We start from the raw sequence: 21,091 nt of genomic DNA on the forward strand, positions 1-21,091 counted from the left end.
TAGAACCAGCCCCAAACATCACAGGGAACTCACCGTGACACTACACAGAGCGCGGAGCAAAGCCTCACTACTAACACTCCAGGCACTGAGCGGGTTATGTCGTGTCCAGTCTGCAGGGACACTGTGAGGGTTATGTCGTGTCCAGTCGGCAGGGACACTGTGAGGGTTATGTCGTGTCCAGTCGGCAGGGACACTGTGAGGGTTATGTCCTGTCCAGTCTGCAGGGACACTGTGAGGGTTATGTCCTGTCCAGTCTGCAGGGACACTGTGAGGGTTATGTCCTGTCCAGTCTGCAGGGACACTGTGAGGGTTATGTCCTGTCCAGTCGGCAGGGACACTGTGAGGGTTATGTCCTGTCCAGTCTGCAGGGACACTGTGAGGGTTATGTCCTGTCCAGTCTGCAGGGACACTGTGAGGGTTATGTCCTGTCCAGTCTGCAGGGACACTGTGAGGGTTATGTCGTGTCCAGTCGGCAGGGACACTGTGAGGGTTATGTCCTGTCCAGTCTGCAGGGACACTGTGAGGGTTATGTCCTGTCCAGTCTGCAGGGACACTGTGAAGGTTATGTCGTGTCCAGTCTGCAGGGACACTGTGAGGGTTATGTCGTGTCCAGTCTGCAGGGACACTGTGAGGGTTATGTCCTGTCCAGTCTGCAGGGACACTGTGAGGGTTATGTCCTGTCCAGTCTGCAGGGACACTGTGAGGGTTATGTCCTGTCCAGTCTGCAGGGACACTGTGAGGGTTATGTCTTCTCCTGTCTGCAACAGTACAGCGTAGATAGTACAGTGGCTCAGTGGTTAGCATTACAGACTTGCAGCGCTGGAGTCCTGGGTTCAAGTCCCATCAAGGTCAACGTCTCGGTGTTCGCTATATGGCAGTATTACTTGGCACTATATGGCAGTATTAAGGTGAAAAGTTCAAAATTGGGGAGAATACAAATTGCAGCAGTCATAGCAACACATGCCCCTCCAGGCGGTGGCCTCGCGCCTCCTCTGTCCCAGTTCTGAGGTTTCCCCCGGGTGACGCTTTTTGTCTTTCCTTCTCTCAGTGTTTGGTTGAATCGATACAAAGTGTTAATACACGACACAACAAATACATTACAGGAAATCTACCATGAAAATCCATCCTGATAAACCCGGGACACGTCCTCATAGATCCCAACACCGGCACTCTGGGAATCTGCTTAAATCTCTTATCCATGGCCTCCATCCTTCTTATGCCAGAAGGGCTCTGGGGGTGTTACCAGAGCCCATCCATGATGTAGCTTCAAAGGCTGTTACACAGTGTTAGAGCACTTCCCCCTCCCAGTTTGTAAGATTACGGCAGACTGAGGGGGGAAAGTGCCAGGTAGGTAGAAAGACAGTGTAACAGCCTGTGAAGCTACAGCACAGAGGAGCTCTGGTGACACCAGCATAATTAGATAAGTTGATTTTAGAAGGATGGAGGCCGTAGATAACAAATATAAGAAGATTCCCACAGTCCCGGTGCCTGGATTTATGAATAAGTGCCTCTGGTTTATCCTGATGGATTTTCATGGTAGATTTCCTTTAAGTGTTGAGCGGGTCATCACTGCTGGAGAAGGTGTTATACATAGCCAGAGCATATGGCTGCCACCAGAGAATAATAGTCTGCACTTCCCTCCATGCTGATAGGCTCCTTTGCGCCCCAGTAATTCAGGCCACATATTTCCCTTGCTCCCTGCTATAACTGGTGTCCGGGCGCTCGTTACTGCTAATTACATTCATTCAAAATTAACTCCCCATGGAAATAATCGGCGACTTCCCCGGAGGGAGCCATACTGGATGGATATGTGGCTGCAGAGGGGAGACATGTGGGGGTGTAGGATGGGGCACCTGCCCCCCTCTTCCCTTATATCCCTTATATTCCCTCTCCTGAAATACTCTGTGCTGCTGGACACCCCCACTCCTTATACTATGTTACTAACAACGGAAAACCCTGATACAAATATATATAATGCCATTCATATACAGCTGACATACAGTAATGCTGCCATGTAGTGCCAAGGTAACACTGATGTACACTCAGCGGCCACTTTATTAGGTCCACCATGCTAGTAACGGGTTGGACCCCCTTTTGCCTTCAGAACTGCCTCAATTCTTCGTGGCATAGATACAACAAGGTGCTGGAAGCTCCTCAGAGATTTTGCTCCATAGTGACATGATGGCATCACACAGTTGCCGCAGATTTGTCGGCTGCACATCCATGATGCGAATCTCCCGTTCCACCACATCCCAAAGATGCTCTATTGGAGTGAGATCTGGTGACTGTGGAGGCCATTTGTGTCCAGTGACCTCATTGTCATGTTCAAGAAACCAGTCTGAGATGATTCCAGCTTTATGACCTGGCGCATTATCCTGCTGAAAGTAGCCATCAGATGTTACAGGGTACATTGTGCTCATAAAGGGATGGACATGGGCAGCAACAATACTCAGGTAGGCTGTGGCGTTGTACCAAGGGGCCCAAAGACACCATGACACCACCACCAGCAGCCTGACCCGCTGATACAAGGCAGGATGGATCCATGACACCACCACCACCAGCCTGAGCCGCTGATACAAGGCAGGATGGATCCATGACACCACCACCACCAGCCTGACCCGCTGATACAAGGCAGGATGGATCCATGACACCACCACCACCAGCCTGAGCCGCTGATACAAGGCAGGATGGATCCATGACACCACCACCACCAGCCTGACCCGCTGATACAAGGCAGGATGGATCCATGACACCACCACCACCAGCCTGAGCCGCTGATACAAGGCAGGATGGATCCATGACACCACCACCACCAGCCTGAGCCGCTGATACAAGGCAGGATGGATCCATGACACCAGCACCACCAGCCTGACCCGCTGATACAAGGCAGGATGGATCCATGACACCACCACCACCAGCCTGACCCGCTGATACAAGGCAGGATGGATCCATGACACCACCAGCACCAGCCTGAGCCGCTGATACAAGGCAGGATGGATCCATGACACCACCAGCACCAGCCTGAGCCGCTGATACAAGGCAGGATGGATCCATGACACCACCAGCACCAGCCTGAGCCGCTGATACAAGGCAGGATGGATCCATGACACCACCACCACCAGCCTGAGCCGCTGATACAAGGCAGGATGGATCCATGACACCACCAGCACCAGCCTGAGCCGCTGATACCAGGCAGGATGGATCCATGACACCACCACCACCAGCCTGACCCGCTGATACAAGGCAGGATGGATCCATGACACCACCACCACCAGCCTGACCCGCTGATACAAGGCAGGATGGATCCATGACACCACCACCACCAGCCTGAGCCGCTGATACAAGGCAGGATGGATCCATGACACCACCACCACCAGCCTGAGCCGCTGATACAAGGCAGGATGGATCCATGACACCACCACCAGCCTGACCCGTTGATACAAGGCAGGATGGATCCATGACACCACCACCACCAGCCTGAGCCGCTGATACAAGGCAGGATGGATCCATGACACCACCACCACCAGCCTGACCCGCTGATACAAGGCAGGATGGATCCATGACACCACCACCACCAGCCTGAGCCGCTGATACAAGGCAGGATGGATCCATGACACCACCACCACCAGCCTGAGCCGCTGATACAAGGCAGGATGGATCCATGACACCACCACCACCAGCCTGAGCCGCTGATACAAGGCAGGATGGATCCATGACACCACCACCACCAGCCTGACCCGCTGATACCAGGCAGGATGGATCCATGCTTTCATGTTGTTGACGCCAAATTCTGACCCTACCATCCGAATGTGGCAGAAGAAATCGAGACTCATCAGACCAGGCAACGTTTTTCCAATCTTCTACTGTCCAATTTCGATGAGCTTGTGCAAATTGTAGCCTCAGTTTCCTGTTCTTAGCTGAAAGGAGTGGCACCCGGTGTGGTCTTCTGCTGCTGTAGCCCATCTGCCTCAAAGTTGGACGTTCTGTTCGTTCAGAGATGCTCTTCTGGCTACCTTGGGTGTAACGGGTGGCGATTTGAGTCACTGTTGCCTTTCTATCAGCTCGAACCAGTCTGCCCATTCTCCTCTGACCTCTGGCATCAACAAGGCATTTCCGCCCACAGAACTGCCGCTCATTGGATGCTTTTTCTTTTTCGGACCATTCTCTGTAAACCCTAGAGATGGTTGTGTGTGAAAATCCCAGTAGATCAGCAGTTTCTGAAATACTCAGACCAGCCCTTCTGGCACCAACAACCATGCCACGTTCAAAGGCCACAAATCACCTTTCTTCCCCATACTGATGCTCGGGAGAACTGCAGGAGATTGTCTTGACCATGTCTACATGCCGCCATGTGATTGGCTGATTAGAAATTAAGTGTTAACGAGCAGTTGGACAGGTGTACCTAATAAAGTGGCCGGTGAGTGTATATTGCTGACATAATACTGCCATGTAGTGCCAAGATAACACTGATGTGTATTGCTCACATAATACTGCCATACTGCTTTATATAACACATGTAAGACCGCCATTTAGTGAAACGCTATCACTGCCAAATACAGTACACATAGCAACATAATGCTGCCATATAGTACATATGTAGATTATATATTATCATTTTTTATTACACAAATAATATGCAATGTATATAGTAATCCCTTCAAAATACCAATTAATGCTGCCATATAGTACCTGCATGATTCCTCTATATCACCAGCACCTAACACCAGCCCCAGAATATGGATTATAATCACATTGTATTTTTTAAATGTTCCCATAAGGTAAATTTATTTTCCCTATGTGTACAATAAGACGACTAAAGACTGAACGAAATCCAGCACCTCGATCCTCTTACATATACATCACAGCGGATTATCTGTACATAGAACCATCATCATCACCAGCAGAGGATAGCGGATTTATATCCAAACCAGATGTATAGATAATCCAAGGTCCAAATATTTACATTACATAGGGGGCAGTATTATAGTGGTTATATTCCTGTACATAGGGGGCAGTATTATAGTAGTTATATTCCTGTACATAGGGGGCAGTATTATAGTAGTTATATTCTTGTACATAGGGGACAGTGTTATAGTAGTTATATTCCTGTACATAGGGAGCAGTATTATAGTAGTTATATTCTTGTACATAGGGGGCAGTATTATAGTAGTTATATTCCTGTACATAGGGGGCAGTATTATAGTATTTATATTCTTGTACATAGGGGGCAGTATTATAGTAGTTATATTCCTGTACATAGGGGGCAGTATTATAGTAGTTATATTCTTGTACATAAGGGGCAGTATTATAGTAGTTATATTCTTGTACATAGGGGGCAGTATTATAGTAGTTATATTCCTGTACATAGGGGGCAGTATTATAGTATTTATATTCTTGTACATAGGGAGCAGTATTATAGTAGTTATATTCTTGTACATAGGAGGCAGTATTATAGTAGTTATATTCTTGTACATAGGGGGCAGTATTATAGTAGTTATATTCTTGTACATAGGGGGCAGTGTTATAGTAGTTATATTCTTGTACATAGGGGACAGTATTATAGTAGTTATATTCCTGTACATAGGGGGCAGTATTATAGTAGTTATATTCCTGTACATAGGGGGCAGTATTATAGTAGTTATATTCTTGTACATAAGGGGCAGTATTATAGTAGTTATATTCTTGTACATAGGAGGCAGTATTATAGTAGTTATATTCCTGTACATAGGGGGCAGTATTATAGTAGTTATATTCCTGTACATAGGGGGCAGTATTATAGTGGTTATATTCCTGTACATAGGGGGCAGTATTATAGTAGTTATATTCTTGTACATAGGAGGCAGTATTATAGTAGTTATATTCTTGTACATAGGGGGCAGTATTATAGTAGTTATATTCTTGTACATAGGAGGCAGTATTATAGTAGTTATATTCTTGTACATAGGGGGCAGTATTATAGTGGTTATATTCCTGTACATAGGGGGCAGTATTATAGTAGTTATATTCTTGTACATAGGAGGCAGTATTATAGTAGTTATATTCTTGTACATAGGGGGCAGTATTATAGTAGTTATATTCTTGTACATAGGGGGCAGTATTATAGTAGTAATATTCCTGTACATAGGGGGCAGTATTATAGTAATTATATTCCTGTACATAGGGGGCAGTATTATAGTAGTTATATTCTTGTACATAGGAGGCAGTATTATAGTAGTTATATTCCTGTACATAGGGGGCAGTATTATAGTAGTTATATTCTTGTACATAGGGGGCAGTATTATAGTAGTTATATTCCTGTACATAGGGGGCAGTATTATAGTAGTAATATTCCTGTACATAGGGGGCAGTATTATAGTAATTATATTCCTGTACATAGGGGGCAGTATTATAGTAGTTATATTCTTGTACATAGGGGGCAGTATTATATTAGTTATATTCCTGTACATAGGGGCAGTATTATAGTAGATTTATTCTTGTACATAGGGGGCAGTATTATAGTAGTTATATTCTTGTACATAGGGGGCAGTATTATAGTAGTTATATTCTTGTACATAGGGGGCAGTATTATAGTAGTCATATTCTTGTACATAGGAGGCAGTATTATAGTAGTTATATTCTTGTACATAGGGAGCAGTATTATAGTAGTTATATTCCTGTACATAGGGGGCAGTATTATAGTAGTTATATTCCTGTACATAGGGAGCAGTATTATAGTAGTTATATTCTTGTACACAGGGGGCAGTATTATAGTAGTTATTTTCTTGTACACAGGGGGCAGTATTATAGTAGTTATATTCTTGTACATAGGGGGCAGTATTATAGTAGTTATATTCCTGTACATAGGGGGCAGTATTATAGTAGTTATATTCTTGTACATAGGGGGCAGTATTATAGTAGTTATATTCTTGTACATAGGGGACAGTGTTATAGTAGTTATATTCTTGTACATAGGGGGCAGTATTATAGTAGTTATATTCTTGTACATAGGAGGCAGTATTATAGTAGTTATATTCTTGTACATAGGGAGCAGTATTATAATAGTTATATTCCTGTACATAGGGGGCAGTATTATAGTAGTTATATTCTTGTACATAGGGGGCAGAATAATAGTAGTTATATTCTTGTACATAGGGGGTAGTATTATAGTAGTTATATTCTTGTACATAGGGGGCAGTATTATAGTAGTTATATTCTTGTACATAGGGGGCAGTATTATAGTAGCTATATTCTTGTACATAGGGGGCAGTATTATAGTAGTTATATTCTTGTACATAGGGGGCAGTATTATAGTAGTTATATTCTTGTACATAGGAGGCAGTATTATAGTAGTTATATTCTTGTACATAGGGGGCAGTATTATAGTAGTTATATTCCTGTACATAGGGGGTAGTATTATAGTAGTTATATTCCTGTACATAGGGGGCAGTATTATAGTAGTTATATTCTTGTACATAGGGGGCAGTATTATAGTAGTTATATTCCTGTACATAGGGGCAGTATTATAGTAGTTATATTCCTGTACATAGGGGGCAGTATTATAGTAGTTATATTTCTGTACATAGGGGGCAGTATTATAGTAGTTATATTCCTGTACATAGGGGGCAGTATTATAGTAGTTATATTCCTGTACATTGGGGGCAGTATTATAGTAGTTATATTCTTGTACATAGGGGGTAGTATTATAGAAGTTATATTCTTGTACATAGGGGCAGTGTTATAGTAGTTATATTCTTGTACATAGGGGGCAGTATTATAGTAGTTATACTCTTGTACATAGGGGGCAGTATTATAGTAGTTATATTCCTGTACATAGGGGGCAGTATTATAGTAGTTATATTCCTGTACATAGGGGGCAGTATTATAGCAGTTATATTCTTGTACATAGGGGGCAGTATTATAGTAGTTATACTCTTGTACATAGGGGGCAGTATTATAGTAGTTATATTCCTGTACATAGGGGGCAGTATTATAGTAGTTATATTCCTGTACATAGGGGGCAGTATTATAGTAGTTATATTCTTGTACATAGGGGCAGTATTATAGTAGTTATATTGTGGTACATTCAATCTTTTCACTCTCTTATGTAGCTAATGTAAGTTCTCAATTTGATTTCCCTATAGGAGAAGTGATGGCAGAACATATGGCGTTGCCCTCATTTGTGCCATGTGTTGGAGGCTACTGCTTGCATGTGCAGAATAATTGGCTTTCGCCTTTGCCCTGTCTGGTGACATATTACCGCCTCCTTCTGCCCCTATATATTACTGCTATCAGGATGGTGACATGAATGTTACTGATGTTCTCGGTGGTGATTCCTGGACTCTCGCCCCCCTGGCCGGGCACATCCTGGAAATGTGCAGTGTTATTGTGGGTGACTGGCGCAGTCTCTTGGCATTTGCTGGGATCTTGGCTTCTTACAGAACAATCTGTCACAAGGACAAGACGCGATCTATTCCTGGAGCTGATAGGACGAGGAGACGGCTCCTTGCTCTTCCTTCTCTATGTCAAACTATTCTGCCTTGGCTAAAATTCAATAAACAGATTGCTTAAAGGGACCTACCACCTTGTCACCTATGTATCTTGGGCGTGGACTTGGAGAGGGGGCGTGGACTTGGGAAACGGGCATGTGCCAAAAATTATGCAAATGTAACCAAATTTAAGTAACTTTTTTGTTGCATAAATTAAACTTAAAGGGATTTTCTAGTTAATCTTATTAATGATCCATCGGTGCCTCTGTATGGCGGGATTATTAGATTATTTGGGATCTGATAGACTCCCCTGGAAGGGATCATCCATCAAAGCGAAATATCACAGAGGCTTCACTGATCCACATGAAATATTTACGTGTGATGTATTGTGACACCGTCCCCTGACAGGACTAATAGGCGTCATCCACAATCCTCTGACACCCGTCACCCGCGCTCCTTCTCCACCGCTAATTACCCCTCCCCCGTCACATATAACTCCTATATGTCATAGAGCCCTGTAGGACCCATGTCAGTAAGTGACGGACCAATGCAGGCGGCGCCAGGGCAGGTGATTGGACAGGACGGAGACCAATAGCCCCCAGCGCCAGGCAGCTGCCACCAAGCCGCATGAAATTGTAGTGATCAACCATATGTTTCTAAATGATAAATTGGAGCCAAAGTGCCCTAATTACACCCATGATCCCCTCCCTGCCCCCACACCCACATCCCTGCCACAGGTCACTCTCCTCCAGTGTCAGGAGCCTCGAGCACCTTGAAGACACATAGGAGGTTCCTGTTAGTGTCTTGTTTTTCCTGCATGTGCTCCTTAGAGACAAAACATCTAGCGACAGGAAGTCCCCAAATCCCCAACGTACAACCGTCACTACACAGGGCAAGCACCAGGGGGCGGCACCACATGTACAACCCAACCTGCCACACAGGGAGAACCTACCTATCTATATATGTATTTGTCTTTATCTAATATCTATCTGTAATACATGGTACTCTCTATCTATCTCATATCCATTTATCTATCTATCTATCTATCTCATATCTATCTATCTATCTATCTATCTATCTCCTATCTATCTATCTATCTATCTATCTATCTATCTCATATCTATCTCCTATCTATCTCATATCCATACATCCATCTATCTATCTATCTCATATCCATCCATCCATCCATCCATCTCTCTATCTATCTCCTATCTATCTATCTCATATCCATTTATCTATCTATCTATCTATCTCCTATCTATCTATCTCCTATCTATCTATCTATCTATCTATCTCATATCTATCTATCTATCTATCTATCTATCTCATATCTATCTATCTCCTATCTATCTATCTATCTATCTATCTATCTCATATCTATCTATCTATCTATCTATCTCATATCTATCTCATATCTATCTATCTCATATCTATCTATCTCATATCTATCTATCTATCTCATATCTATCTATCTCATATCTATCTATCTCATATCTATCTATCTCATATCTATCTCATATCTATCTATCTCATATATATCTATCTCATATCTATCTATCTATCTATCTATCTCATATCTATCTATCTCATATCTATCTATCTATCTATCCATCTCATATCTATCTCATATCTATCTAGCTCTCATATATTTCTAATTATCTATCGAATATTGCGCTCAGTTGGACCGTGCGCCACATTTAACATGTAAAGTCCGACAGAACTGTGTCGCACGCCCCATGTTATAGGTCCACCAAAAACAAAGTGGTGCACTCTGTCGGAGCAGTGCAGGGGGCACTAGATTCATGAAGAACAGACGCCAGAAATCCTGAATCTGGCGCCCCCTGCACACTACACAGGACACTGCACATAGTACACACTGCGCTGCTCTTAGTAAATCTGTCCCAATGTCTCTGTTTCTCTCACTCCCCGGAGGTCTCTCTGCATTACACGTCCTCTCATCACTGCTTGCTATTCAGTGAATTAAGGTGAGGTTATGTGAGGGTAAAGGTCATCTTAGGTCACCTTAAGGAAATGGCTGGACGTGGCCTGCAGCCAATTACAGAGGGTTTTTTTTCCCCTTCTTCTGGATGAACGCTGTAGGATTGAAGATGTCTTCAATGATCTCCAGGTCAGATTTACGCCACCTCTTATACATCCCCTTTAACACAATGCTATCCCTTTAACGGCCTCGCTGCGCACAGGAAAGCGGGAACATCCTGTAAATAACGAGTATATGGGAGATTTACAGATCCGTCTGAATAGATTATGTTCCCACTTTCCGTCTGCTATAATTTTCGGAGACTTTTCTGCTGGAATTGGCCGTCCGCTCCCCGGTCACTGACAATCTGATTGGAGCGCGGCGGCGGCTGACAGCGACCTCCGAAGTGTAAACGAGAGGATCCTAATGCGACCGGAGACGCCGCACGGGGTTCTGCTCACGGCTCCGTAGATTGGATTCTCACATGGAAGACGCTCAGGAAGTTTATGCAACGTGACATCTAAACCTTCACATCTAAAGATGAGGGGGGGTACGGAGGTGAGAGGGGGGGGGCTAGAATAGCAGCCATGCTTAATAATAAGACTCTATGCACTAATGTTTGGTACTTACACTGCTGTGCTCTGTGTTCTCTGCAGCCAGTGTTATGTATTGTCCCTGGAGAGATGTGTAATCAGACCTCACACTGCTGTGCTCTGTGCTCTCTGCAGCCAGTGTTATGTATTTCCCCTGGAGAGATGTGTAATCAGACCTCACACTGCTGTGCTCTGTGCTCTCTGCAGCCAGTGTTATGTATTTCCCCTGGAGAGATGTGTAATCAGACCTCACACTGCTGTGCTCTGTGTTCTCTGCAGCCAGTGTTAGGTATTGTACCTGGAGAGATATGTAATCATACCTCACACTGCTGTGCTCTGTGTTCTCTGCAGCCAGTGTTATGTATTGTCCCTGGAGAGATGTGTAATCAGACCTCACACTGCTGTGCTCTGTGCTCTCTGCAGCCAGTGTTATGTACTGTCCCTGGAAAGATGTGTTTGTTGTTTGTAGAAGCAGGACTGTGATATATGTATTTATATTCCAGGATTGTAGCTTCACCAAGTGCTTGACAGATTCCTCACACTGCTGTGCTCTTATCGCTATGCATTGGACTGCTCCACAGGCCCACCCCTTTGCTCTGATTAAAAGTTGCTGCAGGCTTATGGTAGGATACTACAGCAGTCATTCTGAGCAGAGGAGAAAAGGCTGTGCAGCTGTACCATTCACTAAGAAGAGCTCCAATCTTCCAGCTGCTACTAACAACGTACATAAAGGTATGAATACACATCTCTCCAGGGACAATACTTATCACTAGCTGCGGAGAGCACAGAGCACAGCAGTGTGAGGATACAACCCCAGTGGGGAAGTTACAATCCTTGAATTTAATATCAATATTTCACAGTCCTGCTGCTACTAACAACACACACAAAGGTCTGATTGCACATCTGTCCAGGGACAATACATAACACTGGCTGCAGAGAGCACAGAGCACAGCAGTGTGAGCCTATGTCCCAGTACAATCCTGGGATATAAATCCATAAATCACAGTCCCGCTGCTACTAACAACATACACAAAGGTCTGGTCACACTTGCTGACAGGATACCTTTAAGTATTACTGCCCCTTTAAATGTCCTACCACTCTTACAGATGTGATGACAGTGTATACATAGCGGCGCAGGAGCTGTCACACAGAATTAGCGCCCCCTCCCTGACGCATGCCATGGTGAGCACTGACTCCGCTGCCCGCCTTCTGCTCTCTGCCATCTCCCAAATGTCATTTGTAAAGAAAAAAAAATAGAATTTCCTAGGAATATGTCATCTGCTCCGCCAGAAAAATCCAACACTGTGTGTGAGTGCAGGAGCTACGGTTATGGCACTACAAGTCCCAGCAGCATGCCGTCTCATGCACCCTAGTTATGCTTTATAAATACAAGTTGTCACCTCTGACCCTTAAAGGGGCAGTGACCCAGATTCCACAGAGCACATTGTCCTCGAGTCATATAAGGATCCAGCTCCTCCAGCAGAAATGTAAGAAATGCAGCGTCCCAGTAATAAGACCATATATAGACACCGAGCAGCAGCTCCAGGAGACGTCCTACTGTGTGCACTCTATATACTGACAACCTATACACAGCAATGCCACCCATCTATATACTGACACCCTATACACAGCAATGCCACCCATCTATATACTGACACCCTATACACAGCAATGCCACCCATCTATATACTGACACCCTATACACAGCAATCCTACTCCTCTATATACCTACACCCTATACACAGCAATCCCACCCATCTATATACTGACACCCTATACACAGCAATGCCACCCATCTATATACTGACACCCTATACACAGCAATGCCACCCATCTATATACTGACACCCTATACACAGCAATCCCACCCATCTATATACTGACACCCTATACACAGCAATCCCACCCATCTATATACTGACACCCTATACACCGCAATCCCACCCATCTATATACTGACACCCTATACACCGCAATGCCAACCACCTATATACTGACACCCTATACACCGCAATGCCACCCATCAATATACTGACACCCTATACACCGCAATGCCACCCATCTATATACTGACACCCTATACACAGCAATCCCAACCATCTATATACTGACACCCTATACACAGCACTGCCACCCATCTATATACTGACACCCTATACACAGCACTGCCACCCATCTATATACTGACACCCTATACACAGCAATCCCACCCATCTATATACTGACACCCTATACACAGCAATCCCACCCATCTATGTACAGACACCCTATACACCGCACATTCACCCATCTATACCATCTGTATAACATGGTATCAGTGACATCACAGGACTGTATCAGTGTATAACATAGTATCAGTGACATCACAGGACTGTATCAGTGTGTAACATAGTATCAGTGACATCACAGGACTGTATCAGTGTATAACATAGTATCAGTGACATCACAGGACTGTATCAGTGTATAACATAGTATCAGTGACCTCACAGTACTGTATCAGTGTATAACATAGTATCAGTGACATCACAGGACTGTATCAGTGTATAACATAGTATCAGTGACATCACAGGACTGTATCAGTGTATAACATAGTATCAGTGACATCACAGGACTGTATCAGTGTGTAACATAGTATCAGTGACATCACAGGACTGTATCAGTGTGTAACACAGTATCAGTGACATCACAGGACTGTATCAGTGTATAACATAGTATCAGTGACATCACAGGACTGTATCAGTGTATAACATAGTATCAGTGACATCACAGGACTGTATCAGTGTATAACATAGTATCAGTGACATCACAGGACTGTATCAGTGTATAACATAGTATCAGTGACATCACAGGACTGTATCAGTGTATAACATAGTATCAGTGACATCACAGGACTGTATCAGTGTATAACATAGTATCAGTGACATCACAGTACTGTATCAGTGTATAACATAGTATCAGTGACATCACAGGACTGTATCAGTGTATAACATGGTATCAGTGACATCACAGGACTGTATCAGTGTATAACATAGTATCAATGACATCACAGGACTGTATCAGTGTATAACATAGTATCAATGACATCACAGGACTGTATCAGTGTATAACATAGTATCAGTGACATCACAGGACTGTATCAGTGTATAACATAGTATCAGTGACATCATAGGACTGTATCAGTGTATAACATAGTATCAGTGACATCACAGCACTGTATCAGTGTATAACATAGTATCAGTGACATCACAGGACTGTATCAGTGTATAACATAGTATCAGTGACATCACAGCACTGTATCAGTGTATAACATATTATCAATGACATCACAGCACTGTATCAGTGTATAACATAGTATCAGTGACATCACAGGACTGTATCAGTGTATAACATAGTATCAGTGACATCACAGGACTGTATCAGTGTGTAACATAGTATCAGTGACATCACAGGACTGTATCAGTGTGTAACATAGTATCAGTGACATCACAGGACTGTATCAGTGTGTAACATAGTATCAGTGACATCACAGGACTGTTTCAGTGTATAACATAGTATTAGTGACATCACAGGACTGTATCAGTGTGTAACATAGTATCAGTGACATCACAGGACTGTATCAGTGTATAACATGGTATCAGTGACATCACAGGACTGTATCAGTGTATAACATGGTATCAGTGACATCACAGGACTGTATCAGTGTGTAACATAGTATCAGTGACATCACAGGACTGTATCAGTGTATAACATAGTATTAGTGACATCACAGGACTGTATCAGTGTGTAACATAGTATCAGTGACATCACAGGACTGTATCAGTGTATAACATAGTATCAGTGACATCACAGGACTGTATCAGTGTATAACATAGTATCAGTGACCTCACAGCACTGTATCAGTGTATAACATAGTATCAGTGACATCACAGCACTGTATCAGTGTATAACATAGTATCAGTGACATCACAGCACTGTATCAGTGTATAACATAGTATCAGTGACATCACAGGACTGTATCAGTGTATAACATGGTATTAGTGACATCACAGGACTGTATCAGTGTATAACATAGTATCAGTGACATCACAGGACTGTATCAGTGTATAACATAGTATCAGTGACATCACAGGACTGTATCAGTGTATAACATAGTATCAGTGACATCACAGGACTGTATCAGTGTATAACATAGTATCATAGTATCAGTGACATCATAGGACTGTATCAGTGTATAACATAGTATCAGTGACATCACAGCACTGTATCAGTGTATAACATAGTATCAGTGACATCACAGGACTGTATCAGTGTATAACATAGTATCAGTGACATCACAGGACTGTATCAGTGTATAACATAGTATCAGTGACATCACAGGACTGTATCAGTGTGTAACATAGTATCAGTGACATCACAGTACTGTATCAGTGTATAACATAGTATCAGTGACATCACAGGACTGTATCAGTGTATAACATAGTATCAGTGACCTCACAGGACTGTATCAGTGTATAACATAGTATCAGTGACATCACAGGACTGTATCAGTGTATAACATAGTATCAGTGACCTCACAGGACTGTATCAGTGTATAACATAGTATCAGTGACATCACAGTACTGTATCAGTGTATAACATAGTATCAGTGACATCCCAGGACTGTATCAGTGTATAACATAGTATCAGTGACATCACAGGACTGTATCAGTGTATAACATAGTATCAGTGACATCACAGCACTGTATCAGTGTATAACATAGTGTCAGTGACCTCACAGGACTGTATCAGTGTATAACATAGTATTAGTGACATCACAGGACTGTATCAGTGTATAACATAGTATCTGTATCAGTGTATAACATAGTATCAGTGACATCACAGGACTGTATCAGTGTATAACATAATATCAGTGACATCACAGCACTGTATCAGTGTGTAACATAGTATCAGTGACATCACAGGACTGTATCAGTGTATAACATAATATCAGTGACATCACAGCACTGTATCAGTGTGTAACATAGTATCAGTGACATCACAGCACTGTATCAGTGTATAACATAGTATCAGTGACATCACAGGACTGTATCAGTGTATAACATAGTATCAGTGACATCACAGCACTGTATCAGTGTATAACATAGTATCAGTGACATCACAGGACTGTATCAGTGCATAACATAGTATCAGTGACATCACAGGACTGTATCAGTGTATAACATAGTATCAGTGTGTAACATAGTATCAGTGACATTACAGGACTGTATCAGTGACATCATAGTATCAGGGGGGGCATTCATCAATTGTGTTGCAGGGTCCATTTCATTGGCCCTATCCATGGGATACGGCCTAACTTGCTAATCATTGGGGTTCTCAGTGCTGGGACCCCTACAGATCACGAAAATGAGGGGTCCAATGGGGTCCCACATATCTCAATCGGACCCCTCGTTGCTAATGGATCAGACGGAGATCTGTGTAGGTGGCCGTCTGCTCCAATGGTCTGACAGAGTAATAAGGGGTCCAATGGAGATACCTGTGACCCCATCGGACCCCTTGTTTTTGTGATCTGTGGGGGTCTCAGCACCGAGACGCCCACTGATCAGCAAGTTATGCCTTAGCGTTGAAGTCTGTCCTAGTAATTTACATTGAGTATACAGTATTAGGCTATATTCACATGAACATATAGGGGGTGTATATACGGCCAACTTATACACGGCGTATATACGTCCCCCATACATCGCAATGGCCTCGGGAGTGATGGCACCACACACATGAGGCAGCGGCACTGTACCATTCTGTAGCCCGTGGAAAGATAGGACCCCCTCCTTCTCTCCCCGGTGCCCCCATGTGCCCGCCATAATACAGTACGGCGAGCAACGGCAGTGTGAATATAGCCTTCATGCTCATTCACAGTAGATGACAGTCACCACTACCTGGTAATTTTGATCAGATGTAATATATATGTGGAGGGGGTGTCCTTATGTTTCCCATTAGCAGATATTCAGGGGAAGAAGGATCAGGCTTGCAGGATGTCAATAAGCCCAATCCTTTGTACCAGTGTAGGAGAAGACCCTGATTCTACCCTGATTCCCCTCCCCCGGGACAGATATAAATCCTCAGCCCATGTGAGTTATTACACCTGTCACTCACTGTATGACAGATAACAGGGCAGCAACTTGTTTTACAGTATAAGTCTATACCATATTATTGGCAAATCACCACACGGCTGCGCTGCCTGCTATCACTTCTATCACTGCCTGTATCAGTGCGTTACAATGTATCAGAGCCTGGGCGTGCTGTAGTTAGAGGGTAACTGATGTATGAGTGGTATACATTGTATTAATAACATAAGGTTATCCGTATATAATTATCCAATTATACCCGCTATCAGTATATTACTGCAATAGATTATATCAGTATATCACTACATTACATTATATCAGTATATCACTATGATACATTATATCAGTGTATCACTACATTACATTATATCAGTGTATCACTACATTACATTATATCAGTATATCACTACGTTACATTACATCAGTATATCACTATGATACATTATATCAGTGTATCACTACATTACATTACATCAGTATATCACTATGATACATTATATCAGTGTATCACTACATTACATTACATCAGTATATCACTATGATACATTATATCAGTGTATCACTACATTACATTATATCAGTGTATCACTACATTACATTATATCAGTATATCACTATGATACATTATATCAGTGTATCACTACATTACATTATATCAGTGTATCACTACATTACATTATATCAGTATATCACTACGTTACATTACATCAGTATATCACTATGATACATTATATCAGTATATCACTACATTACATTATATCAGTATATCACTATGATACATTATATCAGTGTATCACTACATTACATTATATCAGTATATCACTATGATACATTATATCAGTGTATCACTACATTACATTATATCAGTATATCACTATGATACATTATATCAGTGTATCACTACATTACATTACATCAGTGTATCACTATGTTACATTGTATTTTCTACATAGTATTAGCTATATAAATGTGTTACATTGTATCAGTATCACTTTGCTAGTGGAACAATTATACTTTTTTTATATTGTGCCAGTGACATCAGTGAGATAAAGGTTATTGTATCAGTGATATCAAATATTCTGTTTAATATTGTAGCAGTGATAGCCATGGGGCAGATGTATATTTTGTATATTTTTATTTGTGTTTTTTCTTTCCTTTTTGCATTTGGGCATTTTTCTGTGACTTTCTGCAACTCGTGACGCACTGGTTTTCCTGCTTTGTGCCCAAATAATCTTTGAGCTGCACCTGTTCGCAGATGATTTATTACTGATTTGTGCCTTAAAAGTCCCAAATGAATGTGTCACAACACTCAAGTCCCCACCAGTATAGGATACATTTGCTCCAATGTGTTATATTGTGGCAATGATGAATATCCTACATTGTACTGGTTTCCCTTGTGTAGTTATAACTCAGATATCATGTATTTTATTGTGACCTGTATTCTATTGAATTGGTGATATACCATTATGCATCTACTACATTGTATCAGTAACATCAGTTCACCCTATTGTATCAATATGACAATTGCTAGAGGGTTACAGTGTATACACTGTTTTACAATGTATACACTCTATCAGAGTAACCCTTGTATACACTCTATCAGAGTAACCCTATGTTACATTGTATACACTCTATCAGAGTAACCCTATGTTACATTGTATACACTCTATCAGAGTAACCCTATGTTACATTGTATACACTCTATCAGAGTAACCCTATGTTACCTTGTATACACTCTATCAGTGTAACCCTATGTTACCTTGTATACACTCTATCAGAGTAACACTATGTTACCTTGTATACACTCTATCAGAGTAACCCTATGTTACCTGGTATACACTCTATCAGAGTAACCCTATGTTACCTTGTATACACTCTATCAGTGTAACCCTATGTTACCTTGTATACACTCTATCAGAGTAACCCTATGTTACATTGTATACACTCTATGAGGGTAACCCTATGTTACATTGTATACACTCTATCAGAGTAACCCTATGTTACCTGGTATACACTCTATCAGAGTAACCCTATGTTACCTTGTATACACTCTATCAGTGTAACCCTATGTTACCTTGTATACACTCTATCAGAGTAACCCTATGTTACATTGTATACACTCTATGAGGGTAACCCTATGTTACATTGTATACACTCTATCAGAGTAACCCTATGTTACATTGTATACACTCTATCAGTGTAACCCTATGTTACATTGTATACACTCTATCAGAGTAACCCTATGTTACATTGTATACACTCTATCAGAGTAACCCTATGTTACATTGTATACACTCTATCAGAGTAACCCTATGTTACCTTGTATACACTCTATCAGTGTAACCCTATGTTACATTGTATACACTCTATCAGAGTAACCCTGTGTTACATTGTATACACTTTATCAGGGTAACCCTATGTTACATTGTATACACTCTATCAGAGTAACCCTATGTTACATTGTATACACTCTATCAGAGTAACCCTATGTTACATTGTATACACTCTATCAGAGTAACCCTATGTTACATTGTATACACTCTATCAGAGTAACCCTATGTTACATTGTATCCACTTTATCAGAGTAACCCTATGTTACATTGTATCCACTTTATCAGGGTAACCCTATGTTACATTGTATCCACTTTATCAGAGTAACCCTATGTTACATTGTATCCACTTTATCAGGGTAACCCTATGTTACATTGTATACACTTTATCAGGGTAACCCTATGTTACATTGTATACACTTTATCAGGGTAACCCTATGTTACATTGTATACACTTTATCAGGGTAACCCTATGTTACATTGTATACACTTTATCAGGGTAACCCTGTGTTACATTGTATCAAGGATATAAGATGGATCAGTGATATAAGGCTGTAACATTGTAGCAGTGATATTTGTATCACCTATAGCTCTGGAATAAACAGAGATTTCCAATTCAAAGAAACTTTCTATGGAACAGGTGGACAAGTCAGATCCATGTGCAGCACATCTCCTGCTCCTGACCCCCATATTAACTCCATGAAGCCCCCCATAATACAAGAGACATGGCACTCACCCAGCCCTGGCACGAAAGTATTGAGGAAGAGGCAGATGACAGCCACAGGGAAAGGCATATATGGGATGGCAGCCCTGAGGGGTCCCTTCTTCTCCCTGACCTGCACCACTACCCCACTGGCAGTGCCCTTCTCTATGGTGTCTCCCTCCTTGATGTCCATGCTGCCCCTCAGCTGTCAAGTCAGAGGAGATGTGAGTCCTGGAAGTTGTTGGAGGGTTGTGGGGTCAGATGGAAGGAAGACTCTCTCCTATCTCCCTCCTCCTCCTCCTTCTGCTGCTCCACAGTTATCCCTCCTCCTCCTGCCTCAATCCTGGAGAACTGCTCAGCTCTGCTACATCACCCTGATACTCCTAATACTCCTGTAATCATACACAGCCTGCAGGGATCCATGCACCTCCAATGTGTGATCTAATCCACTATTGTTCTCTGCTATCAGCCACACCAGCCGGAGAGGTCATGTACAACGGATCTCTGACATCCCTGCTCCCATAATCTATTTTTCTACCTATCTATTCCATATCTATCTATCTCCTATCTATCTATCTACCTCATATCTATCTACCTATCTACCTCATATCTATCTATCTACCTCATATCTATCTATCTATCTACCTCATATCTATCTATCTATCTATCTATCTATCTACCTCATATCTATCTATCTATCTCATATCTATCTATCTCATATCTATCTATCTATCTACCTCATATCTATCTATCTATCTACCTCATATCTATCTATCTATCTATCTATCTACCTCATATCTATCTATCTATCTATCTATCTACCTCATATCTATCTATCTATCTATCTCATATCTATCTATCTATCTATCTATCTATCTCATATCTATCATCCATCTATCT

The 21,091-nt window shown here is 42.2% G+C and overlaps 1 protein-coding gene across 1 annotated transcript in view; it reads right to left on the bottom strand.

Moving 5' to 3' along the window:
• STUM (stum, mechanosensory transduction mediator homolog) overlaps positions 1–20,765 on the bottom strand; it is a 45,831-nt gene extending 25,066 nt beyond the window's left edge. The window contains exon 1 of the mRNA XM_072140006.1: positions 20,225–20,765. Within this exon, the coding sequence (XP_071996107.1) occupies positions 20,225–20,384 (160 nt within the window). The 5' untranslated portion in view covers positions 20,385–20,765. The remainder of the gene's footprint in view (positions 1–20,224) is intronic.
• Positions 20,766–21,091: the final 326 nt, after the last annotated feature.

Source organism: Engystomops pustulosus, chromosome 3 (genome assembly GCF_040894005.1).
Source record: "Engystomops pustulosus chromosome 3, aEngPut4.maternal, whole genome shotgun sequence".
Lineage (NCBI taxonomy): Eukaryota > Metazoa > Chordata > Amphibia > Anura > Leptodactylidae > Engystomops > Engystomops pustulosus.